Below are 21015 nucleotides of genomic sequence, written 5' to 3' on the forward strand. Positions count from 1 at the left end.
GTAATGTGAGCAATGGGGAGCAGCAGACCAAAGCTTCCTTACTTGCCCGCCACTCACCAGAGGTTGGGGACCCCTGCTTTAAGGCAAGGCAACTCACCAGAAGAGCTGCTGCGTAATGACTCCTTTTCACTCCTTCCATAATTGAAGATTTAAAATACTGTGGGATGGTCTGGAGGTGTTAATACAATCACAGAGATGGCTTTTCCTCAAGTGGCAGCTAAATGACAAATGTGCAGCATATTGAGGTCTCTTACATATATCCTCCAACTCATAATGGCAATGAGTCTTTTCTTTGACTTCAATTTAGTGGGACTTCAACTAGATATAATGACATATAAAAGGACTTTGGAGATGTAGTGTGCCTGAGTCTTGGGCTTGAGGGCCATGGTATGGTATAAAGTCTCATAGCAGTGGTAGAAAAGAAGTGGCAAATGATCTTCAAGTAGGTATTCTGAGGGGCCTGCCAGTAACAGGCTAGGCAGGGCATTCAAATGGAGGGGGGTAAGATTTATACCTCAGACTGTTGAAACAGAATCACGCCTGATAGGGAAGGTACAATTAATCTGTCCTCCATTAGGTGGCATCTCCTTACTTTATACTTTTCTAAAGGAGTGGACTCCACAAAAGCAGCAAATAAACTTTTTATTTCCGCAACACAACCCATCTTCCCTTTCCCCCAGGAGCATAAATTGACCTCAGCCATCAAAGCAGAGGACAAAAGCTGATAAGTGACAGAAGGCAAAGGGTTACTAGAAAAATAGATTCTGCCCAAGGCTCTCCTCCCAGGGATTCAAATCCCTGTCCCCAGGCTCCCCTCCAGGGCTCACCAAACGGAGGGACCTAAGCACAAGAAGAGAGGCTGGAAACCTGACAAAAGGAACTCCACTGAACAAAAGGGAAAGGAGCCTGTCAGTGAAAAGACCTGAGGGTTTGGGGAGGGGAGGAGCTTTGCTCCTAGATTAAGTGCTGGAAAAAAGGAAGTGGGGGAGGAATAATTTATTGGGTGATGTGATTTACGTAGTTTCGATCATGTCGACTATTCCAGATCTCTCACTGAAGCTAAATTCTGGCCAGTCCATGGAGGTAGAAATTGGGGATGGAAGGAAAATTAGAATCCTTCCTACTTCCCCCAGAGAGTAGACTGTTTATTATCCAGGTCTACCCTTTTCCCAGCCTGCCTCCCCCAAAAAAGATTCCAAATCCCTTAGCTAAAATTTGCATCAGAAAATGGAATTGGAATGAGGGCTGTCATGAGTCTTGCCCAAATCCTCCAGTCTCAGAACTGACATGAAAGTTGAACAGGGATGGGGAAAGGGAAGTTTATAATGAGATTACAATCTCCCCTCATCCCCTACTCAAAAACTCAGATCCCTGGGCAGAGGGAGGGAGGGAAGACCAGGCAGCTGTTCTCATCAGGAACCCATGCAGACCTGCTGGACAGACAGAGTAGGTGAGAAGACTGAGCTGGAGGCTAGGGGAGTTCATTAGGCTCCTAGAGGGAGAAGCAGGGGCCTGGGGTCAAGGAGGAGCACGAAGCAACGAAGTTAACAGAGGAGCCTTTGAGCTCCCAAACTTATGGGCTGCTTTCCACCACCACCCGCCCCCCCAGTGCTAACCAGAGGGGCCCCTGCGGGTGGCAGGTTGATCAAGGGCAGAGCTTGATACGGGTACCCTTGGAGAGCACCCGGAAGAAAGGGAAGACACGCTCGCCCAGGAAGGCAGCCGAAAAGGTGTGCACATGAGCCAGAGTCTCTGCATTGTAGAAGCCCAGGCGCCCGGCCTCATAGTCCAGGTACACACCAAAGCGCCTTGGTTTCTCACTTGGGCTCAGCAGTGTCTGCTCCGTTGAGCTCTGTGCCTGGTAGCGTTTGCCATTGGTGCCCACACACCACACTTCCCGCTGGAGCAGGGGCTGCTGGGGCAGGTGGAGCCGGCGGCGGCGGTGGTGATGGCGAGAGGAGGAGCTGGCATCACCGCTGCCCACAGAGGACCCCCCAGAGCCCACCTTCTCCTTATGATGGGTTGATTCACGGGCAGCACCCACTGCCCAGCCCCGCCGCCCGCCCACCTCTACCTCCCAGTAGTGCCGGCCAGAGCGGAAGCCCTGGGCCCCCAGCACGCAGCAGTCTGCAGAGAAGCGCTTGGAATGGTCAGCAACCTCCTGCCGCCGCTCTGCCAGGCGGACCCCCCGGCGGTCAGGGGACAGCATCAGGGCCGGGTGAGCCGTGTCAGGGTCCAGCGTCAGGTCCACTTGGGAGGAGGGAGGACAAATACGCCAAGGCTGGAACGACTGTTCCCCATTAGCAGCCAACTCCAAGGTTTGGCCTTTTCTTGCTGCCCTTCCCTTCACCTCTCTCCCTCCCCACCATCCAGCTGTCCTCAGCTCCCCACCCCAACCTAGAGTCCAGGCTTAAGTTCCTAGGGGCTCCCCTTATTTCCCCACTCTGTTTTCAGGACACCAGACAGGTTTTCCCTCTGGCCCCAGCTCTTATTCCCCAACACCTACCTGAGCTAGGACAAAAGCTACTCGTGGCTTGAAGCCCCCCACCATTTGGCCTGCCTGTATCCTGCTCCATCTCAGCACCCACTATTCCCCCAGGGCCCAACTTCCCTCAGAACCCAATCTCAGGTATGTGAAGAAAAAGGCAAAGGAAGGTCAAACACATGACCTCCCTACCTCGGGCAGCCTGACAGAACATCCGGCTCATTTTCCTCACGATGGCATCTGTCAGGAAGTCATGGCTATGGGGTTGACACGGGTCAGGGGACCAGACCTCCGGGGGCTGCAGCTGTACCTCTTCACACCTGGAGGAAGGGGACCGGGCAGGGGGTGGGACCATGGTATTCCCAGAGGGAAGAGCAGAAGCTGAGGGGAAGGAGAGGGTCCAGGAGGCAGAAACTCGGGTCCTGGGGAAGGAAGGAGAGGAGCAGGATATCCAAGAGAGGCAGGGATGGGGAACCAGATGCCACTGGGTCACAAAGGATAAAGGGTGGGAACACACCTATTGAAAGTCTCCTTGATGTCCTGGGAATAACAAACAAAAAGGGGGAGAGGGAGAAAGAGACAAAGAGAGAGTCAGCTGCACAGGGATGGCTCCCTTCTCCCCATCTGATTCCAGCCAGAGAAAGAACTGAACTTGAACAAGGGAGTGAGAAAAAGGACACAAGGCCCTCAATAAACATGCATCCATCTCAACCACCCCTATGCCTCCGTATGCCTAATTTAACTCATCCTGCTGTGAGCCCAATAGAATTTTCAACCCCAGTAAAAGAATTTTCACAATACGACTTGGTCATGTTTTTCAGGATGTCGCTGTCAAAAATTCTTTCCTCAACTCGTTAAAACCCTCCTTCTACGAACTGAATCTTCGTTCTTTTCATTGCGTATAATCAACACACACACCACATTTGGCATCAACTACTCTGCAGCCTCAAAAACCTTTTGGTCTTCAGGTTAAATCATTGTGGGTTCCTCCCAATGAGAGGAGAGGCAGCTCTGGACAGGTGTTTGGTAAGCACCGCCTGACAGAGCAGACACAGGGTTCTGGAGGGTGGACAGGGAAGGGGCCATTGCTCACCTGGAGCAGCCGCAGGCCCCCCTGCTGGCTCCGCTCCTGGGCCTCAGCCAGCAGGCGGCTCAGCTGGGCAGCCTGCTCAGAGAGGTGGCTGGCCGCTGCTCCCGCGCGCCCCAGCTGAGCTTCGTGCATCTCTCGGAGGCGCCGCTCTAGCCCTGCCTGCTCTTCGGCCAGAAACCGTGTCAGCCGCCCAAATTCTGAGGCCACAGCTGCCAGCTCTGACTTCATCTGGCTCTGGGATGATGCAAAGGGGATGGTGGATACCACCTCAACACACAGAAACATAAACCTCCAATTGTGCAACTGTTGCCCCTCAATCCAAGGCAAAGGACCCCTACATTCTGAATGGAAAAAGGACCCTGTCCCCTTTCCCATCTCCTGGCTTTAGCAGGCACCACTTCCATGCTCCTGGCACACTGGTCCCAGACTCACCAACCACTGCCTGCAACACTTATCTCCACCCTGGCTACCTAACTTGACTCGTTCTTCAGGTCTAAGCTTAAACGTTCCTAAGAGAAGTATCTCTCTTCCAGATCTAAATCAGGACCACCCTCATAAATATCATTGTATCTCCTCATGGCATATATCTCAATTTGAAACGTTGTATTTACAGTGGAGTATCTTTTAACATTGTCTTCACCCACTTCTCTGTAAGCGCTGTTGCCACAGTGTCCTCGGACCCTGGCAAAGTGCCGACCACAGAGTAGGTGCTGGTAAGAAGTTTTTGAAATGAATAAAAAATTCAGGAATCAAGATATGAAATTAGGGTCCTGGCTATACCACTAATGACCTTGGGAAAGTCACCCAATCCTTCTAGATCAGGAGTCAGCAAACTTTTTCTGTAAAGGGTCAGATAATATTTTACACTTTATGGGCCAAGAGGCAAAATCAAGGATATTATTATGTAGGTAACTTCGATATGTAATGAGAGAAAACCTCTGCCCATTCCCACCCCTTCTGCCTGAGGTGGACAATCCCAGATGATGGGCACACTTTTCGCCCAGATATAAGCTGGAGACATTCTTAGGAAAAAGAGTAACAGGCCAGAGTGGGGAGGAAAAGTCCTGGCTGGCCAAGTGGGTGAAGGAAATAGTCAGTTTTACTCTCTGTCCCAGTGAAACTCAGATCCTGACACCTCTGCACTCCAGGAGCCCAAAAGTCTCAACTTGGGCAGCTGGCTAGAAGCAAGATAACTCCCCAACTCCCAGACTCAGATTTCACCACTCAGTGCCTAGCAATTGCCAGCAACAGAGTCCCTAATGTGTAGGTGGCAATGAATGAGCACGGGCCCTGGGAAGTGGCAAGGCTCAGCCACCCTGTCAGGGTGGCAGGCATTGGAGGGATGGGGGAAGAGGACAGACAGAAAGGATGCCCTGGCTTGGTCTCCAAAGCTCAGTGCCGGGCCATTCCAGTGCCTCCCGGCCTTACAAAAAGAGGCAGAGGTAAGGGGTGGGAATTAGGGGGAAAATATCTAAAAATACTCCTTAGGGAGGGGTGAGCAATAATAAAAAAAAAAGGCTGAGAAACACCGGACTAGAAGATATTAGGTCTCTGCAGTGCTAACATTCCTCCCCTCATGCTCAGGGCTGCTTTGCCCACCATTTGCCATCTATCCTGGAACCTGGAGCTTCTCTGATAGCTGGTATCTGAATTTTGCCTTGCCCTCTTCTGCCCTGTGTGGTGGGCACAGCAGTATGGGGCAGCAGCTCTTGGGTTAGGTGTCGGGTGGTAAACCTGCTCTGCAGCCTTGGGCCAGGCACCAACCCTCTTCCAGCTAAACCTGTTCCACTCCATTTTGGAACCTAGGAACAAACATGCCTCTTGATCCACCAAGGCCCCTCTCTCCTCACAACCCTGGGAAGGTGTCTACCTCTCTCACAGGCCTCGGCTGCCCCTCTTCAGCGGATCTAGTCACCCCTTGTGAGAGCCCATCTTCCCTGCTCTGACCACAGAGCCCTGTCAGGGACATTCACTCACCTTCAACTCTGTCACCCGCCTCTCCTCCTTGGCCTTCATCTTCTGCACAGCCTCCAAGTGCTTCCTCAGTGGTTCCACATGCCCCTGCAGTTTGGCCTAAGGAAACGAGGAAAGGAAGATTAGAGGCCTGGGATGCGAGAGGCACCTGCTCTCAGAGCCCACATACCCCATTCTCCCATTTTGGGTTGGGGCTCAAAGCCTGATCACCATCACAGGTATCAAAGGAGCAGCACACTCCCTTCCTCCCCTTTCTTCTCTTCAGATGATGACAAAGGCCTCCAACCCTCCACCTGCTCTCATGTACAAAGCCCTGGGTGTGCTCTGAAAGTAGGATCCTGGGACTTCCCAGGCGGTCCAGCAGTTAAGACTCCACACTTCCACTGCAGGGAGCGAGGGTTCAATCCCTGGTCAGGGAACTAAGATCCCACATACCATGCAGCGCAGCCAAAAAGTAAAAAAATTAAAATTAAAATTAAAAACAAAGGTAGGATCCTGATGACTACATAGCCCCACACTCAGAGTTGGAGTAAACCTGGCTTGAGCCCCTCACCACACAAAGTCCTTCCATATGAATGTTCCTACCTATAGTCCCTTCTCCCTCATAAGCAATCTTCCTCGTAATTTTCATCTCTAAATACTTTTCTGATGATTTTACGCCTGTGCTAAAAATCTTTCAACGGTTCTCCATGACTTGCAAAATATGAGGCTCTCATTGCTCCTTCATTTCTAGCCTCCCCTCCTACACCTCCCCTCCTACACCCCCTCAACATAGACTCTTAGTTTTAGTCACATAAAACTTGTCTTTTCCTGAGCATAATTCCATACCTTTATCCATGCTGTTCCCTCTGCCTGGGACTGCCCTTCTACACTTAGCCCAAGGCATTCTTCCTTTAAAACCCAGCTACCTGACCATGCCCCTGATGGTCCCCAACTTCCTCTGTGATCCCAAGGAACATGAATACACCTTTACAGTACTCCCCTGCACTGCAATCATTTACAAGTGTGCTGTCCCCAGGACACACAGGCTCATGGCAGCAGGAACCCTGCTTTACTTACTGTAATTTCTATGCTTCTCTCTGTCCACTGGCTTTCTCTCCTACTCAGTTACTTGCTAAATGGAAAACAAATACCCTCTCCTCCTAAAGTTTTAACTCTCTCAGCAAGTATGCTCTTGAGCTCTGTGTTCTCATCATCTGTAGCAGAATCTTTTGCTTTAAAGGGCTGTTAGACTGGAATGGATGAGGTAAGCCCGACTTTTGTGCTCTTTCCTTTTTTATGCCATCTACTTCTTCTGCCTTTCTCCCTCCTTTTTCCTTGAGGGGTAATACAGCATAGAAGAGCTCAAGCCTAGACTCTGATCTGAACCTGAATGCAGCCCGGGGCAAGGCATGCTTCCGGTTTCCTCATCTCAAAAAGGGAACTGGGAATAACAGAATCTACCTCACAGACACTATGCTTAGCACAGTGTCTGGCATGGAGCAAAAGATCAGTACTAAATGTTATCTAGAATTCCCTACCCAAGCCTAAGCTGCCAACGACAGCCTGATAATGACCCTTGATCTAAAGAGGTGAGTGTCCCAGAGCACAAAAGGTAGTTGTTGCACAGGTTAACTGGTCGAAGAAAAAAATCATAATAAAATTACAATCAATCCATAACATAAAAATAACATAAACTACACAAAATTTTGCCTTTTGCTATTACTGTCTACTTTTCTCCACAATAATTTCAACTCTATTAAGTCAGAATTCATGATGCATAAACTTCTCATTTAATATTTCTCCTAAATTGTTGACAAAAAATTCATACACACAAATCCAAATAGAGTGCCATTTAAGAGAAAGTTTCAAGAACGTTTAACTTTTTTGAAGCTTTATTTATACATCATTTGTGCATTATTACCTATTCAATAAGGAAATATCTCTACAAAACAACACTGTGCCAAGCTAATGCTAGTTAGTGTACATATCTGAAAAGAAACTACCTGCCTGTAAAATATCCTGTAAGTTAGAAAGGGAGTCACTCAAATTAGTTTGATATAATAAAACTTATGTATTTGCATTTGCTGATCAGATTATTTGTGTCTATGTGGCCTCTCCAAATTGCACAGCTCTACTGGCCTGGCATTCAACAGCTATGGCTAACACAAATTAAAATCCAGTTTCAGAAGCTCTTCAGAAGAGTTCTGCAAGGGGAAGGTGGAGAAGGGGTGGAATGCCCATGGATATTCCGCCCTGGGATCCAGTTAACAAAGTGACTGCACATTGTGTGACGAGTACAATTAACTAGAAACTGAGGGGATATAAAATGGAAGGACAGAAGGAGCTCACAATCTCCCCTAATAATGTAGGGCCTAAAAGGCAGGCGGTATTACCAGTTCAGTGATTCCCATACTAGCTTGGGCTTTCTAAAGATATTCTCCCTGTCACTGATTCAGAATCTCTAACGGTAGGGCGCACTGTACTTCTGAAATCCTCCACTAATAATTGGGACAATCAGCCACGTTTGACAATCACTGTGTGCAAGGAATAGTTACTTGTCATGAGGGGTGTAGGTCTGTGTTAGCTGTATGTATCACTCACAGCTGAGAAGCTCTAGACAGCTCACTCTAAAACTGGGGTAATGATAATAATACCTAAATAACGTTACTGTAGGAATCAGGGGAAGGTGTGAAAACACAAGTCATAAAACACAAAGCTCTGTGCAGACTACATAGAAGAAGCTACCCTCTCCTCCTGGTTCCACTGCTACAAACCCATCTGGGCCTTTGCTAAATAATGTCATTTCTACTGGTTGTCTCTCTCACACACAAATCTCCTTTATCTGTGTCCAAAGAACCAGGATCAGAAGTAGGAGGCAAGATATTAATTAAACTAGAATCAGACTCCAAGAAGAAAAGTCACATGTCAGAAAAGTCAAACAAACAACAGACATCCAAACGGCGGTGATGCTGTTAACAGTATAGGCCAGGACGGGGGGTGGTCATAACCAAGTCCATCAGTCACTAGTAGCTGTGTGGCCCTGTGTATATTACTTAAATCTCTCTGTTTCCCAATCTGTAAAACAGAAATACAAACCATATCAAACTCACAGGGTTGTTCTGAGTTTTAAATGAGACAGTCCATGAAAAGTGCTTAGTACAGTGCTGGGGTACATACTAAGAAATTAAAGTTCAAAGACATTCAGAGACTAAAAGCCAGGTCTTCTGACTTAAAAACCTCTCCCTTTTTTCTGAATTCCCAGGAAAGGTAAGAAGCCCTGGCCACTACACCAGAATGATGCAGATGCAAGGAGAGAACCAAGCTGTATCTTGGAGTGGGGGGGGAACCCCTGAGAAAGCAAGTGAGCAGCATATGGGTGTGATACGAGTAGTCAATACTACATTCCTGCTCCTCAAAGCCCCTTCTTATTTGAGCCCCAAGTTCTTTCCATTTCTAGGGGTTTTAGTCAAGGATACATTTAAGAGTCACCCAGAGTTAAATGAGACTGGTAGTAAAGCCCTAGGGGCTTGTCACTTGCATTCCTATTACTTAGGGACAGTGGGAGTGTAAAAGAGCAGTGGCTTTTCCCCAGAAGACAAAGCCCAGAGCTATGGCATCACCAATTTTGCCAGATCTCCTCTGAGGAAGCCAGTCTTCCCTGGTCTCCTTCACTGTGTCTACTTTGTCTGTGTCCAGGATCCTTCTCACTCTGACCCATCCTGGTGCCAGTAAGTGCTTAGGTAAGGAGAATCAGCTCAACAGTACATGAGGTTCTTCGAGTGGGGGGGGGGGGGAAGACATGTTTCCTTTTCCCAGCTCCTCTTACTTCTTCTCCACCCCCACTAAACTCCCATCTTCTACTTCTCTCACCTTGTACTCCTGCACCACCTCCTCCAATGGCACCACGCTGTGCTGTTTGTGGCTCCTGGATTCTCGGCACACCACACAGATGGCTTCTTCATCCACCTCGCAAAAGAGCTTCAGGGCTTCTTGGTGTTTGGGACAAATGCCCTGCTCGTTCCCACGGCTCCCTCGACCAGGGGTTGGGTGCATCTGCCGAATCACCTGGACCATGTTGGCCAGCTGCAGGTTGGGGCGGAAGCTCCGCCTGGGAAAGCTCTTGCGGCACTGGGGGCAGGTGAAGCACCTCCGAGGGGCTGGAGGCGGGGGCAGTGGGGTGATGGGATCTAGCTCCTCTTCCTCGTCCTCCTCCAGCACTTCCTCATCATCCTCCTCATCCTCCCCCCTCAGGTCCCCCTCCACGTTCCCCAAGTAGTAGTCCAGGTCTTCCTCCTCGTCCTCCTCCTCCCACACGTAGTCCATGTTTTCCCAGTTGGACCCGCCCATGCCACTGGTCCAGAACACACCCTCCTCTTCCTCCTCAACTTCCTCCTCCATGTCGCCCTCATAGTCTTCATCCCGCATTGGGGTGTCCCACCCCCCACTGGCCCCCACAGCGTCCACTTCCTCCTCCTCTCCGTCCTCCTCCTCTTCCTCCCGGTCTAACTCATCCCTGTCCTCTTCATCCTCCCCTCCCCACAGTTGGGTTACACACACTCGGCAGAAGTTGTGCCCGCAGCCGATGGACACAGGGTCCGTGAAGTAATCGAGGCAGATGGCGCACACCGCCTCCTCCTGAAGGGTCTGCACAGGGTTGGGTGCCATGGCAACGGCAGCCATCTTAGTGTCCAGTCAGCCAGTGTAAACGGGCGTTGGGGGGGGGGTGGGGGGCGGGGGGGGTCTTCACTCTCAGACGCCCTGACGACCCAGCCCCACCCCCAGCCCTGCCTCTCCACACCTTGCCTCAAGCGCAGCGAGAGAAATGTCCTCCCGACAACCCACCCCTCCGCACAGAGTTCCCTACTCCCAGACGACAACCGTGTCCCTGAGACGGGAGGGGACACAGCTGAGCGCTACCGCCAAGTCCCTCAGGTGGCCCTGAGTGCAAATCTACCCCAAAGCTACCTTGGCCTCCTCATAAACCCCCGCCCCTCCTCACTTCCTGGCTCCGCCCCCTCATTTCCGTCCCCCCAACACTTCCGGTGCTGCGAGCCACCCAAGCTCGCGAGTTCCATCCGCGCTCACGCTACATCCCTTTCTACCCCTCTCCCGACCCTTACCCGCCCCGGGCCCCTGGTGACAGGAAACGGTGAGAAGACGCTCTAACAGGCACTCGGGAACAGGGCGGGAGACCTAGAAAGACGGAGGCGCAAGCCTCTGTGATGCGAGGGAGCAGGGAACGCAGACGAAACAGAAAGCCCGGCCTCCCCCATCGCCCGCCACTGGGGATAAACTTCGGGGGACGGTGGAAGGGCTTGGCGCCCGTCTGCTCTCGGTGCTATGACCGTATCGGCCCGGCGCCATCCTACCGACCGGACACGGAGAACTGCAGCAGGGACTCCGCACCGCCGATTCCGGAAGCGGAGGGGCGGCGGTTGGTGAGCGCCCTGAAGTACTTCCGGCCCTTCTAGGCGAAGGACTTTGTTGTTTGAGGGCTCTGAGCGTCCCTCCGAGACTAGGGGGCGGGGCCTGTAGAAGTGCGGTGGAGGTGGGACCGGAGACCCTCCCCCTCCTCCTCCCCTCTGTAGTTAGCATTTCCACACCCATTTTAGAAACTGCCGTTGGTCACTATCGCATCGTTTAGATGAACTTTCCTAACTGCCATCAGTAAAGGAACGGTTGCAAATCATGACATGCACATTCACACAGTGGAACGCTTTAGATATAAAAAGGGAATCCTCTTCAAAATGTACAGTATTCTGAAGTGAAAAAAGCAAGGTGCTGAATAGTGTGTAGAGTATATCTGTAAAAAATGGGGGGGGGGAATAGGATGTTAAATGTATGTAATAGCTTTATAGTCTTGTGTTTACTCATAAAGTAAGGGCAGTTGTTCCTACCTCAGAGGGTTTAGTGAAATTAATGTAATGCAAAGCTATTAGAATGTTGCTTAGCACATGGTAAGTGAGATACAAGGTTTAGCTACCCATTATTATCATCGTCGTCGTCTATCTCTGGAAGAATACTAGTTTCTCTGGGAAGTCTGAGGATCCAGGATAGGAAGGACACTTTTCCGTAAGTGTCGTTGTGTGTCTTTTGAATTTTGAACCATGTCAATGTATTGCCTTAAAGAAAAAAAAAAAGTGTTTTTTTTTCCCCCAAGTGCTGTCGATTCATTTAACACTTTCTGAGCTGTGCACCACGCGTGCTCCACGCCCAGAATACCTCGAGGTCTGTCTTCGTGGAGTCGCAGTCTAAGAGCAGGGACTCAGACTGGGTTTTCGGAATTGATTTTACTTGAGAGAATCCTAGGGGGCATGTAGAACGGTATCAGTAAAGATACTGCTGTGGTACTCAGAGCAACTCTGCCAAATAGATTATTTGTGCAATAGAAATAATACTTGATGCTTTAAAAATATATATATCTCGCTTAATTAAAAATTAAAAAAAAAAAAAAACTGCGGGGAAAGTTACAGGACCTATATCCGTGTACAGAATCCCCAGCGAGTGTCGGACGCTGCGCGATGCCAGGGCTGGGCACGCAGAATTGACCCTGATCTCGAGGCCCTTCCCGCCTCTTGGGGAAGCTCCAAATGGACGTGCTTTCTAAAGTGGTGGTCCGAACGCGCCAAAACCACGAATCCTCGTGTGTGAACTGTACTAGGCCGTGCCGGGAGCTGCGAGCGCTACTGTGGCAGAGAAATGGGGCCACAAGACCTGAACACGGTTCAGCCGGCCCCTGATGGGAGCCCCTTGTTCCTCTGGATTTGTGGCGTTTCTCAACCCCGCCAGTTCCGGCCACGTGTAGATTTCAGGGTGTATTCAGTCACACTCTCGCTGTGGGTGTTTCCGTAGTGTAGTGGTTATCACGTTCGCCTCACACGCGAAAGGTCCCCGGTTCGAAACCGGGCGGAAACAACTTTTGGTCCTAGTCACCGTCTCTCCCGCATCCCGGAGAATGAAGGCTGTCACATGAAGGACAAGTGTGTGTGTTTATCTCTATTTCTGTTTCTCGGAGACTGGCCGTGAGGCGGTACCGTAGCGGTCTATATTCTCCATAAGTGCTCCAACGTAAGTTCGGGTCTCGTTACCTCAGCTAATCTCTTTGCTCTTCCCCCTGGAAGCCTGCACGGCCACCTCTTCCGTGTCGAGGGGGCGTAGACTTCGGACCCCTCGGCCCTAGTCATTAGGGCAGAGCCAGGCGCACAGTTGGCGCTCCATAATACTTCTGCGGTTGCTTAGCAGTGTGTCTGCATCCTTACTTGTGGATCTTGGTCCCTTGGGACAGAAAAAGTACCTTCATGTAGTCGCCCGGCTAGCTCAGTCGGTAGAGCATGAGACTCTTAATCTCAGGGTCGTGGGTTCGAGCCCCACGTTGGGCGCTATGTCGTTTTGGAAATTAGGATAATAAAAGAGCTTTTGATGCAAGGGCAGCAAGGTATTCTCCAGAACAAGACCCGCACTCGAGATGGAGTGCACCCAGCTGTAAGGCCTATCGCTTCCCTAAAAGGGAGAGTGAAGGGTGACTGCCGGCGGACAAATTCCTAGGGGCCTGTTCCTCAGACCACATTCCGCTTACTGAAATCCGCCTATCAGCGCTCAACATGTATTAGGCGCCCTCTGTTTACGAGACGACCCGCCCGCGTGTGCCGGGCAAGCTGCCCTGGGAGGGAGGGCACTGAGTGGCCCCTGGAAGCTGCGGTAGGACCCCAGGGCCCCCTGATTAGCGACCACCTTACCAGGTGATTTAGAGGTTAGTATTCTGTGCTCTCACCGCCGCCGCCCTGTTTCGATGTCCGAGACCCTCATGTTCAGTATACTCTCTTTATGCTCAATATTGAGTCGATCTTTTGTGAAATGTTGCCCCACACATCCCAGCCTCCACATTCCCCACACACACAAAGGAACGTTAAAATGTCCTTTCTTGGAACACCCTAACATGAACATCTTCAGTTTACCGGTCTTGTCACGAAATTCTTCCTTAACTTCACTTGAATTCATTCTTTTCCATTTATTGTTCCTTAGTCCTGCAAATTCAGCCCATTTTCTATTTTCCGTCTGTAGAAGTCTCCCCACATACATACCAGACCACGAGAGAAGTCTGTCGATTATATAAAGCTGGTTTATTAAACTTGCTAAGCGAAGGATAGTACCACCTTCAGTCTCAGAAGTGTATCAAAAGGGAGCGTTAGGGAGGATTTAGCATGACACCCTCTGAGAGCAGTGTGGACAGGAATTGGGCAGAGTTGGTAAAATAGGCAGAGTTGCTAGTACAGGCCTACCTCACGCGTCCCTGGGGAGTTAGTGTTATTATGGTCTTTTCTTGGAACGTTTGGGTCTAAACAAGACGGTGTTAGAAGAGTTCGAACTTTGGCATTTCGTCTTGCACAAATGCTTGTGGATTCGTTTGCAAAGTGGTTTCAGGGTTATTTTTTACCACCCTTAGTGGGACTGGAAAACATTCCTAAAAGATTCTGGCTTTTTCATTAAGAGAAAGCCGAAGTGCGCAACAGGAATAAAGATGCAGACGTAGAGAATGGACATGAGGACACGGGGAGGAGGAAGGGTAAGCTGGAACAAAGTGAGAGAGTGGCATGGACATATATACACTACCAAATGTAAAATAGCTAGTAGGAAGCAGCCGCATAGCACAGGGAGATCAGCTCGGTGCTTTGTGTCCATCTACAGGGGTGGGTTAGGGAGGTTGGGAGGGAGATGCAAGAGGAAGGAGATATGGGGATATATGTATATGTATAGCTGATTCACTTTGTTATAAAGCAGAAACTAACACACCATTGTAAAGCAATTATACTCCCATAAAGATGTTTAAAAAAAAAAAGAGAGAGAGAAAGCCTAAGTGGACAAGCTTCTCTTCCCTGTCTCCCAACAAGCCCAGGGCACGCCCGCCCGAGATTTTTGCTACAATTCCTGCTGTTCTCTCCTCACCACCCCTTCCACTGCCGCCCCTCGGGCCAGGTCTGGTTTAGAATCCCTGTGATAGTAAGTGACCCACGTTGCTCTTGGCGTTCATAGGTTCAGACGTTAGGCAAACGCATGGTAGGATCTTTGGTCTTTTTCTCGAGCGGTAGTAAAAGCTGCAGAGGCAGAAGGACTCGCACCAATTTACGTCTTGGATTCTTTCAGGAATGATGAGCAGGAGGTGTGAGGGGACTGAGACCGCGTCAGGGAGAGGGGCTGGAAGGACACAGTCACGGTCCAGACAGGAGGCGGCTGGCGCCAGGGGCAAGGCAGCAGCCAACCGGAGAAGCGGTGAAGGAGCTGGATGTATGGTTTGTACTCAGGGCAAGAGAGGGGTCTCCTGGATTTCTGCTTTAGATGATTTAACAACCGAGATCGGATACTGAAGATTGGAAGTGGTGGGGGAGAGAGGAGTAATGAGTTCAGTCTTGAGCAAGTTGGGAGACGTCTAAAGGGACATGTGCAAGACAGGGGAGAGCAGTCTTAGCTGGAGTCTCAGTTGCAGGGATAGAGTGTGGGTCAAGCTGTGAGCTGGGATCTGACCCTCAGGGAGATGGCCTCAGGTACAAGAAGGAGTCGAAATAGGAGGAAAGCCAGCAGCGAAGCTTCTATTGAAGCCAAAGGAGTCGAGATGTGCAAAAGGGGACGACAAGTGGGTAGAGTCAAATTATAGTCTAGGAAGGGAAAATGGTAAAGCGTCCATGGATTGGGCCACTTGCAGGCCCATTGGTAACCTTGAACTAGACTTGGACAAGAGGGCCTCCTGCCCTGTGCTCTGGGGAGAGGGCCTTCCGTGTCACAGACACTTTAAGGATCCCTACTCAGCAGGACTCAGCCTCTGTTCCAATTCCTGGTTACCTAGGTCTTTGGGAACAAGCATCGGCAACAGAAAAACATTTTTCAATATTATACCATCGATACTACTCTTAAATTTGCATACATGTAGATCTACATATAGCGTATGTTAAACCTCATCCCAATTCTGGACATTGAATGAGTTTTATTTTTATAAAATACTTAAAAGATTTCACTACGTTTTCAAAATTTAATAAATTTTTTTCAGCTTTATTTAAATAACATCGACTTAAAATTTGATATTCACTAATTTCAATCTCCCCTTTATTCTTAATAATTTTGTATAATTTCTAAGAAATATATAATTATTTTGAAAGCATATGTGAAATTAATTTCATTGTTGCTTGTTCGTATCTAACTTACATTTTGACGAAAATATATTCAAATCTCATATATTTTGAATGTATTTGAACCCTTTAGATCTAACTGTCAATAGAGCACAAATTATCTGAAAATTTAAACCCGGCAGCTGTCTCCCTAGAAGACAGAGAGATAATGCAGAGGGTTATCCAGCCTCAAGCCACATGTTACCTTCCCTCCCACGAGGGCCGCTGCTTTCATTCACACTTTTTTTTTTTAATTGCTACACTTGATTGATTTCACTACCCACTAACGGATCGCGCTCCACAGTTTGACAAACACTGTTACCCGAGCCCACCAAGGGACCGGTATTCCGGGGCAGAATGGTTCCGGGGGCTCTGAGCCAGCGGGTGGGCGGGGCGGGGCGGGGTGGGGGGGGATGGAGAGGGTCCTGGACATTGACATGATCATAAGTCCTATAAAAGGTATGGAAAGAAACGCTACAGCGTGTTTCCGTAGTGTAGTGGTTATCACGTTCGCCTAACACGCGAAAGGTCCCCGGTTCGAAACCGGGCGGAAACAGTGGTGTTTCATCTCACTTTTTTTCCCCTGCTTAAAAACAGTTTCTTCCAGTTAACTTGCCTACTTCTGTCATTTGTTGCCGGAATGCATGTGCATAAAAGTACGCATAACTTTTACAGTTTTATCCATACTCCTGTCTTTTCCAGTCTATTACCAGTTCCCTTCAAGCTAATATGTTCCAGATCTCTAGGTCTGTAGTGCAGAAGCAGGTGGTCTATGTCATTAGAGCCAGACTTCACAGAACTTAAAATCCTAGAAGATTTAGAGGCAGCAAAAGGCGGGAATGCCACTCAACGACAAATGAAATATTAAAAAAAGTGCAAGAAGGAGTGCGTTGGAAACGTAGAGTGGAAGTCAGGCCGGGGAATTGTTCACAGGAAAGATAGTAGTAATAACCACACCATCTATCACAGCATGTTGACTGTGTCTGGTCTTGTTGTAGGTGTCTCCCTCTACTGTAGGTGAGGCCACTGAGGCACAGACACGTCACATAAGGTGAGCAAATGTGGGGTAGAGGAAATAGTAGACGGTGCTGAAGGACGGAGAATAGGGGAAGAAACAGGGCACCGAGAGAAGTTCAAGTTAGCACAGCCGGAAAAGCACCTGGTTCTGCCAGTGCTCTGCTGGTGCCTGGCTCCCGCTCGGCGCTGCTGGCTATAGCGACAACCTCCACCTTACAGACACCACCGTGAGCGAGTCTGAGTTTTTCTACCCTGACTGGTTTCACTCCCATCCCGCGCCTCCTCATCAACCTGTCCTCAGCGGCAGTGCAGAACAGTTGTAAAAAGAACCATCAGTCTCTCCAGAGGTGTCTCGGTCAGCCGCCTTCTTCACCGATCCTCACTTCCTGCGCATCTGTTTCGGGCCTGTGCCAAGTGACAGGTGTGTTGAGAAACGGGCTCCAGAGATCAAGGGAAAAAGGCAGCGAAGACTTCACAGAAGCAGACCAGCGGTGCTTGGAGTCCCCCAAACAGAGTTCCCGGCCGGAGAGATGTCAGTAGAGAAACACACGGTGTGGACTTTTGCAGTGCAGCCTGGAAAATGAGGTTCACACTTGCATACACCTGACGGTGCACCAACTTACACGTGAGAGAAGCAACTTCTTTCCCAGGACTTCTGTCAAACTTGAAAGTCAAGTAGAGAAAACATCAAAGTGGTAAATCAAATTCTCTTTCAAGTTTCACGCTTTTTTTTTTTTTTTTTTTTTTTTCTTTTTTGGCTTCACCTCGCAGCTTGCGAGATCTCATTTCCCAGACTAGGGATCGAATCCTGGCCCTGGCAGTGAAAGCGCCGAGTCCTAACCATTGGACCTCCAGGGAATTCCCTAAAGTTTCACACATCTTAAATGCAGACAGAGCATAACCAAAAATAGCCCAGTGATGGCAAAACTTGTTAGGCCACCTGCATTCACATAACTTACACACACACAGAATCAGTATCGGGCCCATCTCTTTATCATTGCTCTTTTATACTTATTTGTATGCCTTACCTGGGTTTACAGATGTAAACCCAACCAAGAATGACAGGGCCCTGTCATGCAACTTAGAGCCCTAGAAGAGTGAAGAATTTTGGACCCCACTTGGAAGAATTCTCCCAGGCTTTCCCCTGCTGACCCAATTTCTTTTTTTTTCCTCATGTTTTTCAGACTAATTTGAGATGAGTCAGTACAGTCCCTGCATCTGAGGCTCTGGACTGCCAGAGGTTCTCTTGCACCCCCTCCAAGCCGACCCAGGACTCTGGGAGGCCAGGACCGTCACTCAGTCCTGTCACTCTTCTCCAGGTGGATTTTGGTCTGTGCCTCAGCTAACATAAGAGTTGTCATCTGACTTCCTTGGGGAGACAGTAAACAAATTCAATGCAACACAATTAACACCAAAGAACCAGCTGGACTGAGCAATAAGCTCCACAGAAAGCTGTCTCACGTGAGTCATATTTCTTTTGGGTTACATTTAATGCTAACTCGTCAGTAGGACTTGACAGCTTTCCTAGATTCATCTTGTTTCAATTAATGCTAAAATTATTCTCTTTTTGTTGCTTAAATTGTAGCTGCTTGTCAGGGGAAGCCCCTTTAAATTGGCCCCCTTGGTCCTTTCAGCATTGCCCTGGCAATTTGAGAGCATCCTTGTTTCCTGGTAGAAACTCACACTTCGGGCCTATCTATAATTTTTCCTGGATGGATGCAGGAGAATGTTCAGTGAGCTTGACTGATTGATTGATTGATTGATTGATTTTCAGTGAAGAGTAAAAGAAAAGAGCCAAATCTGGGTGTCAGGACAGTGCATGGGGCCAAAAGTCCCTGGCTCCCCCACTTCTGAGGTACCCTAGGGAAATCCTTTAAAGGATGTAAGCTTACACTGAGAGCTCTATTTAATTGTAGCTTTGCTAGATCTTTACTTTTTTTTTTTTTCAAATAAACCTCAACATCATTACTCTACAAAATTATTTACCTAAATCTCTCACTCAGAAGTAATTGTATTCCTTTTTGCTTTCATTTTTTAAACTTTTATTAGAAAATTTAAAGTAGACAGAATGGTATTAGGAAACCCCAAGTACTCATCACTCAGCTTCAACACTTTTCTCTCTTCCACCATTTCTGTTTTATCTCTACATCTACCACTTCCCATCCCACTGGCTCTTTTCTTCATAATCCTCATAGATCTCATGGAATAGCCTTCTATAGTCACTCTATTGATAATCTCCCTTTCCCTCTGGTTCTTTTATGTGTAAAACTTCAAGGTTAGGAAATAATGTTAATAGCTACAAATCTCATGAATTGGGTCCTTACCGTGGACTAGAAACTGTTCTAGATGCTGGGCATCATTGACTCCTTTGCACCGTTGCAACCAACCTGTGGTGTGCCACTATTCAAAGGAAACTTCATTCACTCATTCATTTACATTGCAGTGAAAAAGACAGACCAGGTCCCTGCCCTCCTGATGTTTACCTTCTGATGGGCAATTAAAATAACAAACAAATAAACAGATAGAAAAATAATCTCAGAGAGCGATAAGGACTGTGAGAAAATTAATGAGGGTGATCTGATAGAGTGTCAGGCAGAGCACAGCATTAGAGAGATATGCCAGAAAAGATGCATCAGAAGAGGTGACAAAGAGCTGAGTCAGGAAGATAAGAAAGAGCCAGCCTTCCAAATATCTCGGGGAAGAGGCCTTCGGGAGAGGGAGCAGAGAGTTCAAAGGCCCTGAAGTAGGAGTAAACTTGGTGGGTTCAAGGACGGAAGACCAGGGGCTTGGAGGCTAAGGAGCCACACCTATACCTCCTTGGCTCTGCATTCGGATGACTGCCTCCACACCATTTGCTGGTTTTGTTTGCAGGTGGATAGAAAAATTAGTGGAGGACACGGGATCTTATGTCTTTGAGGACTCCCAGGCAAATGAAGAATACAGTAAAGTTTTCAACACAATGTGGAGTTTTTAAGGACAAATGAATTAACACATAGGTTCATTCAGAAAATTTCAAATAAACAATAAACACCAGCTCTAGATTCCAGCTGTGACCTAATCAGTGCCTCCCCAGTGCCTCCCTCACCTCACCACAAATTGAAGGTTCAGATAAATTCTGTAATTGTCATTTAAAATGTCTAAGAGAATATCACCAGTGGCTTAGATGTTCAGGAAGATGTCTTTTGGTAACCTTAATTCATGAAAGAACCAGTGAAAGGGATTGTTCCAGTTGTTTCAAAAATTTCTAGCTTTATAAGAAGAACAACGATATTTGTAAATTAAATTTAAAACCTTGAGGAAAACTAGACTTTAACATTTGCAACTGTAATACATTGAATATTAATCACAAAAGAAGTATGTATTGAAAAGAATACATACTTTTCCCTATTCAAAAGCCTCCGCCTTGCCCTTAAGACACTAAACATCTCAAATGATAGCAGAGAGGGTTTCCCAAAATAGCCAGTGATTTTAGTTCAGTTGGTCCTGACACAGACTAGAGGAGCAGGTCGTTCTGGGTCATCTTTTTGGCCACTCTTCCTTTTGCAGGCAGTCCTCCAGAATTAGCTTGCTCTGGTTGACATTTTGTCTTCCTCCTTACCCACAGTTCACATTCCCCATGACACCAGCATGTGACTGAGACCTGCCTTTTTCCTGGGGGGACTTGCACCCTTAAACCAATGTGATATGACATAAACAGCAATGAAATAACGGGTGAGCATTTGATAGTGATTGAACCTTCTCTCCTGATGCTACACAGACCATAGAAGAATGATTTTCTCAAGTTTAGTAAAGGGAAACCAGTGGCTGTTAAAGAAAAAGATGATACTGGAGTATTTTTAGACTAATTAGAATATAGCCATGAATATATTAAACCTGGAAATAATCATCTGTTTCAAATGAGGTTTTTAAATAAGAATATTCGTGTGGGTGGTTGATTAATAATTTACACATAATTTATATATAATCATTGTTTTAGACCACTTCACAAACTACATGCATGATCTAATAATTTATATATCCCCCATATGACACCAAGGCCTTTATAACATCACATACAAATTTAATGTCTTATATCTGGTTGGAGTCTTCTTGTCCAAGGAGAAAATTTGCCGAGTAAAAAATAACTGAGCAGGCCTTTCCAATGATGTCATGGCTTTGCAAGTGAAGAAAACATGATGGCCTCCCACAGAAACAGGACTGAAAAGAGAAAAAAATAATGTTGTCCTGTAGAATTAGATTAGAAACCATAAATTAGAGTGACAATGTGATCTTCAAAAATCTTTTGTCCAAGTATGTGCCTGTGAGAGGCA

The 21015-nt window shown here is 47.9% G+C and overlaps 1 protein-coding gene and 3 non-coding genes across 7 annotated transcripts; 3 read left to right on the plus strand and 1 right to left on the minus strand.

Moving 5' to 3' along the window:
* Window positions 1–629: 629 nt before the first annotated feature.
* Window positions 630–11645, minus strand: TRIM41 (tripartite motif containing 41). 4 transcript variants are annotated; one of them, XM_036847022.1, is made up of 6 exons: window positions 9402–11645; window positions 5553–5648; window positions 3579–3809; window positions 3003–3025; window positions 2678–2907; window positions 630–2250 (listed from the first exon to the last, which is right to left on the minus strand). In XM_036847022.1, exons 1-6 carry the CDS (start codon window positions 10209–10211, stop codon window positions 1646–1648), a joined length of 1995 nt encoding a protein of 664 aa, XP_036702917.1. In that variant the 5' UTR covers window positions 10212–11645; the 3' UTR covers window positions 630–1645. The 4 variants fall into 4 exon arrangements, with proteins under 4 accessions (XP_036702917.1, XP_036702918.1, XP_036702916.1 ...); XM_036847023.1 differs by having other exon boundaries at window positions 2678–2805; window positions 3579–3842; XM_036847021.1 differs by having other exon boundaries at window positions 3579–3842.
* A 728-nt stretch (window positions 11646–12373) lies between these two features.
* TRNAV-CAC lies at window positions 12374–12446 on the plus strand. The gene has a single exon. It is a non-coding gene; the product is annotated as a tRNA-Val (tRNA).
* Window positions 12447–12837: 391 nt separating this feature from the next.
* Window positions 12838–12910, plus strand: TRNAK-CUU. The gene has a single exon. It is a non-coding gene; the product is annotated as a tRNA-Lys (tRNA).
* A 3261-nt stretch (window positions 12911–16171) lies between these two features.
* TRNAV-AAC lies at window positions 16172–16244 on the plus strand. Its single transcript has one exon. It is a non-coding gene; the product is annotated as a tRNA-Val (tRNA).
* The last annotated feature ends 4771 nt before the right edge of the window (window positions 16245–21015 follow it).

The sequence above is a fragment of the Balaenoptera musculus genome, chromosome 3, assembly GCF_009873245.2.
Source record: "Balaenoptera musculus isolate JJ_BM4_2016_0621 chromosome 3, mBalMus1.pri.v3, whole genome shotgun sequence".
Classification (NCBI taxonomy): domain Eukaryota; kingdom Metazoa; phylum Chordata; class Mammalia; order Artiodactyla; family Balaenopteridae; genus Balaenoptera; species Balaenoptera musculus.